The 13,146-nt window shown below is 46.2% G+C and overlaps 1 protein-coding gene across 3 annotated transcripts in view; it reads right to left on the reverse strand.

The window, feature by feature from the left end:
- GRIK4 (glutamate ionotropic receptor kainate type subunit 4) overlaps nucleotides 1-13,146 on the reverse strand; it is a 203,101-nt gene that overhangs the window by 76,723 nt on the left and 113,232 nt on the right. For all 3 annotated transcript variants that reach the window (XM_086766031.1, XM_086766029.1, XM_086766030.1), the window contains exon 3: nucleotides 517-681. In XM_086766031.1, the coding sequence (XP_086622157.1) occupies nucleotides 517-681 (165 nt within the window). The remainder of the gene's footprint in view (nucleotides 1-516; nucleotides 682-13,146) is intronic.

The raw sequence follows: 13,146 nt of genomic DNA on the forward strand, positions 1-13,146 counted from the left end.
ATGGTCCCAAGCCACCGAGCTGAAGGGTGGCAAAGCTTACTGGGGACTCAGATCCTCTCAGTCCACGCCAGGGCTCACCTCACAACACCATGCTAAACCCTCCCATGAAAACTGGTCTCAGCACTTGCCCTCCAACCCTGACCTCCCCTTAGGTGCCACTGTCCCCCCACAGAAGATGCACCCAGGCAGGGCCAGCCCTTGCTGGTGTTGAACACAGCATGAGCACTGCTAAAGGTCTTCGTACCTCCCGAGGGGATGCTGCGCCTGCATCCAGACCACACCAAACCTGACTGCACTCAGGCAGCCAGGGCGGGCCTGGGGCTTTGCAAAGACCCACTTTCATGCTAGCACCTGTTGATCTGTCAAGTGCTGACAGAGGAGCAGGGAGGTGCTTTTTATCATGTGTACCCCCGTGACTATCACACAACTATCCTCTGTAACCAGTGCAGCACACCAGACACCTGCAAGCCAGCACAGACAATTGGGGAAGGATGAGCTACACGGAGGGATACTTACTGGTTTCTGCTGTCTCATACTCGCTGTCTCGCAGCAGCTCAAAAATGTCCACTTCCACTTTGGCTTTCCCCACCCGCTCGGGTGCACGGTTGATGCGGTTCTTGGCCAGGGTGATGGAGAGCCTCTCCCCTCTACTGCACTCCATGGGATCATCCAGGATGGCAGCTGTGGGAGCAAAGGTGTTGGCAGCAGTTACACTTGGGAGGGACCTGGCTCTGCGCACCCCTCCCTGACCCCAACACCCCTTTGGGATCTCCGCTGCCATGCAAGCGGCCGCCGCGTTGGCACTTCTGCTCATGTCACTGCTATTGTTAGCGCATCCTCCGTCCCACGCGCGGCCTTTCCTGCTGCTTCGCCCACCTCCCAGGTCTTGCCAGACACGTGGGCAGCAAAATCTCTGCAGCAGCGGCTGCATTACCTGTCAGCGTGCTGCAGCACGACACGGCTGCCTACGCTGCTGGGGTTCTGGTGGTACCCAGCACTGCAGCACAGGCATCCGCCGCTTGCCCTGGCTGCTCTTAGAGAGGGACATCCAGTTGTGCAGCCCAAATAGCCTGGATCCAGGCACTGCCTCGCATCCCAACAAAGGAAGAACGTCCCCATATAGCCTCGGTTCACTCATTTGAGAAAGCGTTGGTACGGTGCTGATAGCTGGAATATTTCAGGAAGCATGTGGGCAGCCGTGGGTGGGAAGGACCAAATATTTTTCAAACAGAAAGCACTTGACTCTTGAACTCAGCTCCTGGGCCTGCCCACTCAAATCTGTGTTAGGCAGAGGGAGATAGTGTGGGATATTATTTTTATTTTCTTGACGGAAGGCAAAAAGAAATTGGAGTCAAGCGTTAATCACAGCCTTTCATTAGGAGCTGGCACAACTTCTGCACCCCAGTGGGCTTATCCTTGCTAATAGGAGGTCTTCTCCCAGAATGCAGCTATTCAGTCATATCTAGGGAAGAGCAGCGTCGGGTTTTGTTCTGTATATTAGAAAGGCGCCAGCGCTTATCTTCCCTTCCCAAAAATCATTTCAAAGGGAGCAACGCCATTCAGAACTGCTCAGGTGTAGATGAAGTCGCAGCTCAGTGCCGAATCAGGCCCCGCACCACGTAGGTTAGCAAAGCAGGGATTAGTGGGGCTCTGCTGGTTTGTATGTCAGGGAAATGGGGAACTAACTACAGCAGCTAGACGTCTTCTTGAAGCTATGAAATGTATAATTGTGCTGTGGTAGGTTTGTTTTTTTCAGATACAGAAAACCACGGTGAAACATGTAAATCAGCTGACAGTTGAAGTAAAGCATACTGACAATAAACAAGAGGTATCCTGCCTCCCGAAAAGCAAGGGCTGGAAGCAGAGTTCAAGGATACACACATTTTGAAGACACAGCTACCTGGGACCGCTGTCGGAGAAGCACGGTGATGTTGTGCTTTGAACCAACCCCAAAACTCAAAGCATAGCCCAGTTTCAACACCCAACTTGCATCCCGTTTCTCAGCCCTGCTATGCTTGTCCCAGCGGGATCTCTTCTCTCACAACAAAACTGCAGAGCACCTCTGCTTCCCAGTCCTGTCCCAACCCCAGCTGTGGAAGCTAACTAGACACCAATTCCACTGGTGAAGCAGATGATATCCACTCGAGAACTCTTCCTACTTTTTCCCAGTTTTATGGGAGCTAAACTGAAGTACTGATAAAGAAACACACAGCAATACTTCTTGTACGATATGCACAGATGTCTTGGCGAACATTTCCAGTCCTTCAGGCAACACCATCTCCTCTGCTCCGCTAACACGCAAGCACCATCATTATCTGCAAAGCTAGGGCAGTTAATCTTAATCTCATTATGCAAAAAAAAAAGAAGGTTGTGCTTTCCTCTAAGGCCAGGAGTATGGATGACAGGTTTAAGACATCGATATGGCTAGTGACTGCTCTTAATCACAAAGAAGCCGGGTGATTAAAGTGCCCCAACAAGCAGCCTGCTCAGCTCCCCGTTTCTCTCGGAAAGCAGCAGCAGACAGAGAAGAAAGTTGTGAACAGGCGTCACTTTCTCATCTACAAAACTGTGTGGTGCATGTAAACTTTTCACTACAGCCCCGTTTCCAGGTGAAGTACTGAATCTGATGAACATCACAAAATGCTGCTTACCTTCCAGGTGCTGACATAGCACAATTAAAGATCACCAGTGGGAGAGTGTATGTCAGCATTCTTAGATTCATTATTTTCTAATTTAAAGCTTCAAAAACACTAAATAGGACAACATTTTAAAGTATTTTCTTCAAAAGTCAGTTTTCAAACAAAATTCACTTCCACTAATGAACAGTTAAACACATTTTAAAAATACAAGAGTCAAAACCAAAGCATTTCAAATAATTTCCTCAGGCCACCTCGACACAAATGTTCACACAAAGATTTTTTTGTCTCTATTCAGGATGGGGTTTTCCATTTTTATTTTTGGAAATCTTGAAAACTTCCCTACAGCTGAGGAAAAAAAAAAAAAACAAAACCAACAAATGCTCTTCCCTACTCAGCTCTGATTGAATTTGAACTTTGCAGCCCATCTTGGGAGCGAGTACCTGAGGAAGGGGAAAGTGCTCACAGCAAGTGGCACATTTTGGAAAAGAAAGGGACAGCTGGCCAGCCCGAATCCCACAACGGAGGTGGCAGTGGCAGTCCTAGAGCCCAGCCACTACTCAAGCTATATTACCACTTCTCATCTCCCTGCAGAGTGCGATAGGAAATCAGCAAAATTTGTCCACTTGCATTTTGGGAGACTAGTTAGCTTTCCCAAATATTAAACCAGCCCCCAGAACAGACTAGGTAATGAGGCTGAACTAATCTTTATTTATGAAAGCTAGCCCATGAAAAAGGTCATTTAATGTTTAAAAAAGGTTGGTTTTAAAACTTCATGTCTTGGGACACAGTGTCAAAGCTCATCTAACAGCAGTATCATTAAGTATGAACTAAAATCTTTATAGAAATTCCCTTTCATCTATTCCTGTCTATTAAGCATGGGAAGATGCATCAAGTAAATCTTTAATCCTGAAAACTTACAGCAAAGTCTTTGAACTTTGTTGGCCTCAAAAATCATTTCTATCTTCCCTATCATAATAAATGTCTCCAGTCTAGACTGCCTTCTCTGTAAAATACGAGAAAAATATTTCTGAGGGAGTCGGGAGCACCTGGGTCTGTGATGCCCGATTCAGGGCTGCCTAGGATTTCACAGGGACTGAGAGCCAAACAACTTAAGTCAGCAAGAACTGGCAGAGGCCGAGCTGTTCTTCTCAGAGAGAACTGGCTGGAAACATTTTTTTCCCATGGGATGTTCCAATCCTGATAGATAAACATCCTTTATATAGTAATCATTCTCTTTTTAATCAATATGCCCAGGTTTTTCTTACACTTAACACAAAACCCACAAACCCAAGAGTCCACAAAGCAGAAGAGTTTATCACTTTGGATATGGCATTGAAAACAGCTGGGTTACAGTTGCTCAAGATTCAAGCAACAAGTTACGTCAATTGTAAATTTTCATTAAACATAAATTTCAAATGCAATACCCAAAGTCAATGATTTAACAGCAAGAACCAGAAAGGAGGTATTACTGATAGCAAAAATAAAAATACAAGATGATGTGACAGTGCCCTCTGAGAAAAACAGATTTCAATGACTTTTCTACACGTCGTCCTCACCTCACTGATTCTCCAGCCCTCTGAGGCAGGCAGTAAGAGGGGACAGGGAGGCAGGAGTCCATGCTCTATGAGACGTGTGTGTGTGCACGCGTGCACGTGTGTGAGTACACACCCAGTCTAAGCCCTGTCCTACAGTGATACAGCACACAGGATATCTGCAAGGGCCTGGAGCTGGACAAGGAGCTCCCTGGAGATGCAGCATCCCTAAATTCCATCAGCCCCGGCCCCACAGCTCGTGCACAGGTGCTAGCCCCAAGCAGAGGGAGAGCGGGGCGGTGGCACCTGGCTGCAGCATTCTCACTCCACTCGAGCAGAGAACAGCCACAGCAGCGTGAAAGGCAGATGCTCAAACTCTTCTGCCTCTTCTCCTCTCGCCCTGGAGAAACTTCCCCAGGAGGAGGAAAGGCCCTTCATTTCTCACCCCGAACTCTTCAGTCCTACACTTCTTTTCACCAAAACAGCGAACGAGGGGACAGGCAGTGCTGTCAGCTTGTGTGCTGTCAGCGCTGGAGACAGCTGTCCTCCTGGAGCTGGGCTAAGGCACAGCAACCCATCCTACTAAGTGCACCAGCCAGTTCACAGACAGCACTGAGATTTAATCCTCTCCACCCTCAGCTGGGTTTCAACCACTGCTAAAAAAGCAGAAAGCCTCCGTTCTCCCATTCCCCCAAGCCATGTGTCTCCCCAGAGTGCTACCCGCCACCAGCCAGACTCACAACATATGCACTCTGACAAGCCTAATACGATTGCAAGTTTTACTACATATCACTACTTAATTCACGATCCAACCAAGATCTACTGAAGTAGCATTTTATAACAATAACAGGGAACAGATGTTACCAGGAGGTTTATACACTGCTACAACAAACAGTGTTCAGCTGACCTTTCCCTGTTCACTTTATTAAGTATTGCCACGTTTTCTCAGATGCTTTTCATACCATTGAGATGTAAAGCCATACTCAGAAACACAATCACCATCTCAAGTCATCCCTTGAAGATGTAGATTTAGCAAAGCACTGGCTTAGTAAACATGATATTTCACTGTTCATAACCTGTCCCTCCAAGTTACAAAGCTATAAAGCCCTCCGCAATATTTCTCAGGTGTCTGTTCTGACAGGTTAAGATCACACCTACAGCCTCTTCTGATTTATACTGCAAATATACTCCTCAAATCCTCTATGTTCCCATTATGAATGGACTCTCAAATAAAGAACTGTAACCTCAGCTCAACCAGGTTTAGACATCTAGAAGATCCAACACCTATCACTAGAGCTGATCAGCCTTCAGTCTCAAAACCAGGAACCCTTCAGGTCAAAGGCACACCAGAAAAACATCCCGTTCCTCAAACACCGATGTCCTGCTCATAAATACAGGCCTCAGCGATGCCCTGGGATGCGGAGGAATCACCCCATTCCTCCACATCGCCCCTTCCTCCTGCTCCTTGACCACTCTTATAGCAGAGACCCACCTGCAGCTACTCCTGACTTCGTTAACCCCAAGCTAGCTCCAAAACCACGAGGCTGCAGCTTCATTGAAGGGGGCAGTTGATTAAAAATGGTTGCAGGACTGCCTTGTTCTGCACAGTTCCCCTCTGCTGAATCCAGAATCAACCCTTCAGGCTGTCAATACAATAAAGGATAAGAAATTTGCACACTTCCTCATTACAGGGCTGTCAAGTATAGCTCCAGTGGAGAAACAGGTGGGATTGTGTTTCCATGCTAATCTCAGAAGTGCTGCTTAAAAATAAAATAAAGTTTTATTCATCAATATGCCATTACTCTGAGAGGAAAGAGGATCTCATCAAGGAAAAAGAAAATCTGAAAACATAAACTCTCCTTCACAAAGAGACTTGATAATGTTTGTCTGATCCGTGCAGCAGAGGGCTATTTATTGCTCTTGGCCAACATTTGAAATCTGCATTTAAATGGAGCTTCCCTCTCATTTCTGCTATCCAGAGAGAGCGAATTCAGGAGAGAGAAAGAAGGGGAGACACGATAAGAACAGCCGAGGGCTTTAGTTTCTCCTGCTTGAAACACAACCTCTCTTTTCTCTTCTTTAATAACTGCTTAGTGTACATAAAATCAGAATAACATTCTCTGAGACCACGGGTTTCCAGGAAGACAGAGAATGCCGTCACACTTCTCCTCTGTCCTTCCTGAGCTTGCGAAGGCGACGACCTGTGTGTGCCAGACCTGTCACAGTGCTGGGATGCGAAGCCTCAGTGGGGGCAGCTCATGGTTGTGCCCCTTTGCTTCACGTGTGGGAGGAAAACACGCTAATGAGACAAGGTCCTGCTCTCCCCATAAAGATCATCTGCTTTTCCGAACACACATCTCGCTACCAGGTAGGCCGCAAACACCCTTAGCGTGAAGACAGAAGCAAAAGAGTACAAAGGGATAAGAAAGGGATCTGAAATGGAAACGCCCTGTCCAGAGCCGGCTAAAGCAATCTGAAGCCATCCTCTCGTACAAAAGCAGGGCAGCAAACTGAAGCCCCTTAAAACCAACAGGGAAACTCCTACAGGTTTCCACAGCCACAGACTTGACACACGCTGCAGCTATGGATAAATCCTGATCTGTGGATTCAAATAGTGTTTGCAACCAGGTAAGTCCTGCTTAATCCTCTAAAAAGCCTGTCAAGAGGCTTCTCAAAAACGAGGAGAGAAAAGCAGAGAGAAGGAGAAATGACTGTTTTAACCTTCCTGAGGTGTAAGGTCAGGGCTGAGACAGGGAATAAATTATTATGGCTCTGAAAGAAAGGGACCACCAGCAGGACAGGCGGGAAGAATGAACAAGAAGGGCTCTCCATCTCACGTGGGCAGGGTTTTGTGGACAGAAGAGGGAAGGAGGTGAAGGTCTAATGCTAAAAACAGAATGACAGGAAGGCATGGTGGGACACCTTTCGCTGAAGGCATCCCAAGAGCCACAGACACCATCCAGAGATGTTGCTACCAAGGGCACATGGAAGCAGTTGGGTACCAGGAGGGAAGAGCCTCTGGGGGTGTCAGAAATCTTCCAGCAAGAAAACGGGCTATTCCAGCCACCAAGAGCCTCTTTCTGCACGTGTGTATGTGATGTAGAGGGATGCCTTTTTGCTTCCCTGAAGCTTTGCTCACAGCAAGAGGTATTCGTAACAGTGCTCTCTGGTGCAGATTTCTGCATCTCTGGAAAGCCTACCTGTCAAACTGGACTGCAGTTTGCCACAACATTAGAGCTACTGGATGGAAACTTATCCATATCCACACAAGGTCAGTCTAAGTGTCTAAATCTTATTTTCTTCAGAAACTAGCCTAAAAACACTGACCAAAGTTGGGAACATCATTTTCCTGTCTGTCCTTTGTTTCAGTGGTGTCAAGTTGAGTTTTAAGAGGAACTTTTTCTGCCCATTTTCATGGTCTCAGGTGACTGGCAGCAGCTGTGGTTTTTTAGGAGGAGAGCACTGGGAAGCCCCGGTGGGGCCAGTAAACTTGGCAAGACCGGGAAACAAGCAAGAACTTAATTAAGTCAGCGGAGAGTATAAATACAAGAAAAATAACCACACAAACCCCAAGTGCCACTTCCCAGGCAAACAGAAAGAATGAAGAAGGAGGAAACAATGTGTAAAATTCTAAGTTAAGTGGGGGAGGGCGATAAACAAATGGGGAAAGTCTGCTAGGATTTATAGTTATAATCACAGATTTGAGAGATGGCAATGCACAATGCAGCTGTGGGACCCTGCGTCTGAGGGCAGGCAGCAGCCAGCGGTGTGGGAAACAGGCTGCCACAAGATGGGGAGGCAGGAAAGGAAATCGCTGCAGAGCCCCAGACGACACAGGACATTTTCCTGGTGTCACACTCACAATAAGCAGGTTCTGTACCTACAAGACGGATGACCGCAAAAGCCCAGAGCTCCGTCTCCAGAAGTGGCTGTATTTCAGTGGCAGCCAGGGCTATTCCAGCATACACACAACTCTGCGCTACTTTGGTATTTACTGACTGACAGCGACGTAAGGAGAGGACCGTTTTCAAAATGACCCTTCGCCTTTTGCAGAGGGAACCGCTTATTGAATTGCCAGCATGCTTCAGGATTAAAGGAATTTGGGGCCCCTCTAAAGCCAGTGGATTTCCATTTATGTGAGTGGGGCCTTAAGTGACCATTTTCCTCTCAACCCTTTCTGGGATCCTACCATTTACAGCGCATTTGCTCTTCGTTCAGCATCTCCCTATTTCAAGGATGTTAGGGCTTTGGCACCACTTGCTGATTCTTCCCAGGCTGGCAAACACCAGTGACCAGCTAGGACCAAATGATGGAGTACATAAGTGCCAGGCCCCAGTTCCAGGGCTTCCCCCAGCCAGCTGATTAATTGCACACACAGAGATAGAAAATAGCCTTGGACTTATCCCCAATGTCAAGGTGAGAAGGGGAAAAAAAATTGCTGTAGCAATGGGATCTAGAGTTTTGCTTTCACCAGCACGGAGAGCTCTATTCTTGTTACAAATCATTAGCTATTGCTGCTATTGCAAATCTCTGAAAGACGGATCCACGGAGAAGGACCTACCATGCTGGATGTAGATACCAGATATGATAATTCCTTTAAAGATATGAGACAGGCAAACATTAGGTGGAATGATTTATGATGGATGAAGAAGAGGCACAAAGAGATAAAGCAACTTCTCAAGGTTGCTTTTGCAAGACCACATGGCAAATAAACAGAGTTAATATGCCAAGAGCCTTCAGAAACCGTTGTTTAGCACCTTAGCCTTTTTACTTGCTGCCACTGAAACTTGACACAAGTGCATCACAAAAGCCAAGTGAGCACTATTAACAGCTTCTGGGACATGGGAGCCTCCAGAAGCAGAAGCATGTTAAAATAAACGTGTACAAAGAAAAACAAAGAGCAGGGTCAATGCTACACTGCTGAGCACAGCATGGATGGAAGATTCAGACTACATTTGGAGCCTTTATAGTCAGCGGAGAGAGTCAGGACCTACAGGGCAATTCAGAGCACCTAAATCAGGGAATAACTTGTCCCTAGCAAGCCGGCCTTTACAGCCACTGCTTTCTATGCACTTGCTCCATAGGAAACCTCACTGCCTACTTCTCACCACCTCCCTACCCCCACACAGCCCAGATGTTGGTGCACAGATGTGCAAAGGAAGAGAGTGTGGCCTAAAGTAGGAGGTCATCACAGAGATACTGAGTGGAAGATGAACAGGGGTAGGAAAAGGTGGCATTGGAAACCTCACCTCTATCACAGAAGATCCAGATGTATTAACCCACACGAAAGAGTCTGATCCAATTATGAAACAATGACACCTGAGCCCTTCACTGACACGCCTCAGGATTGTTTTAATCTCTTTGCTTTACTGTTAGAACAAACAACTTTTCCTGCTGAGTCACACTGAAATGAGATGCTAAAGAGCTGCCACACCAGATGTGGAAGCCCTTCACATCCAATATCCATCAATCTACACAGCCTCTATTTATTTATTTTTTGCCACTCAGCCTTCAGCAATTTAATAGGTTACTTTAATGTCTTCCTGCGTTTCCTCTTTAGTGTGTTCTGCTCACTGCATTTCTTTCCCCTGATGACTTCTTCCCCTGGAGTCTGGATGGGAAAACAAAATGGGAATTTTACCTGGACTCTGAAATGGTTTTCCATCCATCTTAGCAGCAAACTGATAATTCATCTAATCTCAGTTTGTATAGTTATTCACTAAGAAAATGATGATGTGCTACCGGAAAAGAACTGCTTTTTCTTTCTTTCCTTGTGTACAGGCGGTTGCCTGTTCAATCCCAAATCAGCACCTGTACCCACCTGTCTTGCACTGAATCCACACTGTGGCTGAACGCGTGACTGCAGAACTTCAGTGCCCAAGCCAAATGGTCAATTCTGAGACCAGCTCAGTCACACCACTGAGATTTCCAGAGACCCATGTTCTGCCTTGAACACCTTCTTCTGGAATCTCCTGAAAATTCCACCATCTCCAACACAACCTGCGAGTTTCTCAAATATTCATCCTCCCAATATCCTCATGAAGCAAAGAAACACTACTATGCCCATTTTTGAAGAGGTCAAGAAACTCCTGGATACTCAGGAAGGTTGAAATGAACTAAGATCTGAAGGGAATGTGCACCAGTTACAGCACATTAAACTCTCATGCGGATGCTCTCGTTTGGAGAGAAAAAAAAGCAGCCTCACTTTGTTGTTAAATCGCTTTTTGAGAGAAGGGATCTACAGAAACCTAAGCGACTGAAGAGATTTGACAATGTTGTGTTACTGATGCACAGTAACATTCCCGCTCGAGGCAATTTGTCTTAGCATCTTCTGGAGACTATCCCTATGTGGGGTGACAAACACTGCCTGGAGAATCCTTGGCCCAACAGACAATAACCACAAAATCCTTAAAAGTTACGCAAACTTTTCCCAAAGAATCCGTGAGGTTTCTACTACAATGCTCTTCAAGGTAGGTAAAGAACAACTTTTAGGCAGACAGCTTTTGCTTTCAGCTTGGGAGCTCATTACATATTCCCCTACATCTGTGCAACGTGGAAAAGTTTTAAATATGCTACACATAAACAGGAAAGGGCGAGAGAAGGGGAAGAAAAGAAAGCAAAAAGAAGAAAAGGCTCAGCTGCATAAACTAAATTAAATCAGACACAGAAATTCTTAGTGAACAAGGCAAAAGAAACCCAAAGGAAAAGCTACTCCAGACTCTCAGATGCTAGGTATGATGGAAGAAGCAGCAGGCTAATGCAGGAGTGGCTAGTGGGATTGGAGAGGAATGGGTACCAACACGGGGTCATAAATGAGACGTACCAGAACCAGCCACACTTGCAAAGCAGGGGCTGAGTGGAGTGAATTACATCCCCTGTAGTTTGTTCTGATGCTTCTTAGAGAGGATACTGAACTAGTTACATTAATGCAGTGAGGAACTGGATCACGTTCACAGTGATAAGCTTAATTAAACAACAGCGTTATCCATAGGCTGTGGTTTATGTTATAAATAAGCAATATTTATGTTGATTAATTAAAGTAATGGTTCAGACCATTAAATCCTCCTACTTTCAACCACTTTAATGAGGATACCTGGAAGAGCTGAAACCTGCCACAGACATTTCGACAATTGCAAGCCTGAGCACACAACGGAGGGGAGGGCAGGAGAGGGAACCTTGCCAAGGCACCATCCCGCTGCAAGAAGGCTGGGACCAGCTTGCATGTCAGTGGGTGGTCCAGGCTTCTCCGCTGGGCGTTTGCTCTTGCTGCTGTCACATGAAGAGTTAGAGTTGCTAGCCGCAGGTGGCACCACATTCTTCCTCGTTCTCAAAGTCTGTAAAAGGCATCTTAACACTGAAAACATCTTCCAGACAGCGAGCTGTGTAAGTGGCCCTCATGGATCCTTTTTTTTTTTTTTTTTTTTTCCTTTTTCCCAGCTAGCAGAACTTGCCTGGAGAAACAGGACTGCTTTATCATTCTCTCATCCTCTTCCCATGTAAGAGATGTCTGGGGCCACCTCTGGGACAGCAAACTGCTGTTACACCATCAAACGCCCAGACCTCTCCCACTGCCATCCCCTCCTTGCCATCCTGCTTACTTCATGAATCACAGTCCAAGCCTCCACGCTCAAGTTAATGCCATGTAGAACTAAAGGGGTAAAATCCCAGCCCTCATGAAAGACTTCACTCCATGAGACTTGAGGTTTAGAGACAAAATTCCCATTCAAGCACTGCTTTGAACTAGGGTGAATCAAGGCTCACGTCTAACATTTATTCTAATCGGAAGATAATCAAAACAGGAGAGACCCTCTCTCCCATCTTTTTCGCCTCCCTGCTCCTTCCTCCCACAGCCTGAGATGTTTTACACAGCTCTAGTAAACTTCAGGCCCAGTTGCTCTGAAGTGAAAAGCCAGCTTGGGAGGCTACGGTTTGTTCAAGCTCATCTATCACATCTGCTCACAAACCCAGTGGTTATTAATAATTAGAGCTGGTCAAATTATTGTTACATTTTGACCACAAGTAGAATACTATTATCATCTTTTCCTGCTACCCCCCAACCCCTCTTCATGAAACATTCATTAATCTGTTCTGACTCCTGCAAAAGAGCCGGGCTCATGCTTTGCGCAAAACAGATTTTCTGCCCGTGAAGCACAGCCACAGCCTGTTCACCTTAGCTATACCCAAGCACAGAAACTGCCTTTTGGCTTGAGCCGACCTGCCAGGACAATCCCTGCGGTGCACGGCCCATCACCCTGTTGCACGACCACGCGCGGACAGCCATATGGGTGCAGTGCACGCGGCTACTCCTGCCAAAAGCTGCTTACAAACCCTGGTATGGGAAGATACGTGATTTGGTTATGTGATGTGCACGCAGCTAACATCAGGAGAGAGACAGTCACTAAGTACAGCCGTCATTATCCTCTTGGCTCGCACTATTAAAACTCACTCGGTACTTGGAACAACACTGTAGTCACCTTCCACCAGTGTGAATTACAGGTGGAGAACAGGAGCAGCCCTCTGAGGCTATAAGATCACATCATCTGTTTGCTTGCTGCTCTTCATGGGATGTGAATCAACGATGCTGCAATAGGACATTTGACATCAACTCTGGAGGGAGCCAAGATGACGCCCTAAGTCACTAATGAGCCCATCAAATGGTCCCAACAAATTCTGTGAGGGTGATTATCAGCTCCTTAACCTCTCCCGGTCTTTTCCCTTTCTCTTAACACAATCTTACTAGATGGGGAATTGACTAATAACAATAATAATAAAATAAACCTCATTTACTATCAGTTGTAGGATTGGGGCTATTTCCTCCACCTATTCACCATCACAGAAATTGCCTTTTGAATTGATAACAATGATTGTGAGGGTCCAGTTATTACCTTGAAACCTCACATTTTGATACATCCAATGTTGTTCTCTTATATAAATAACAGTTATTACTGTAAAGTGATTTTCCCCTTTCTGTACTG

The sequence above is a fragment of the Chlamydotis macqueenii genome, chromosome 24, assembly GCF_036417535.1.
Source record: "Chlamydotis macqueenii isolate bChlMac1 chromosome 24, bChlMac1.mat, whole genome shotgun sequence".
Taxonomy (NCBI): domain Eukaryota; kingdom Metazoa; phylum Chordata; class Aves; order Otidiformes; family Otididae; genus Chlamydotis; species Chlamydotis macqueenii.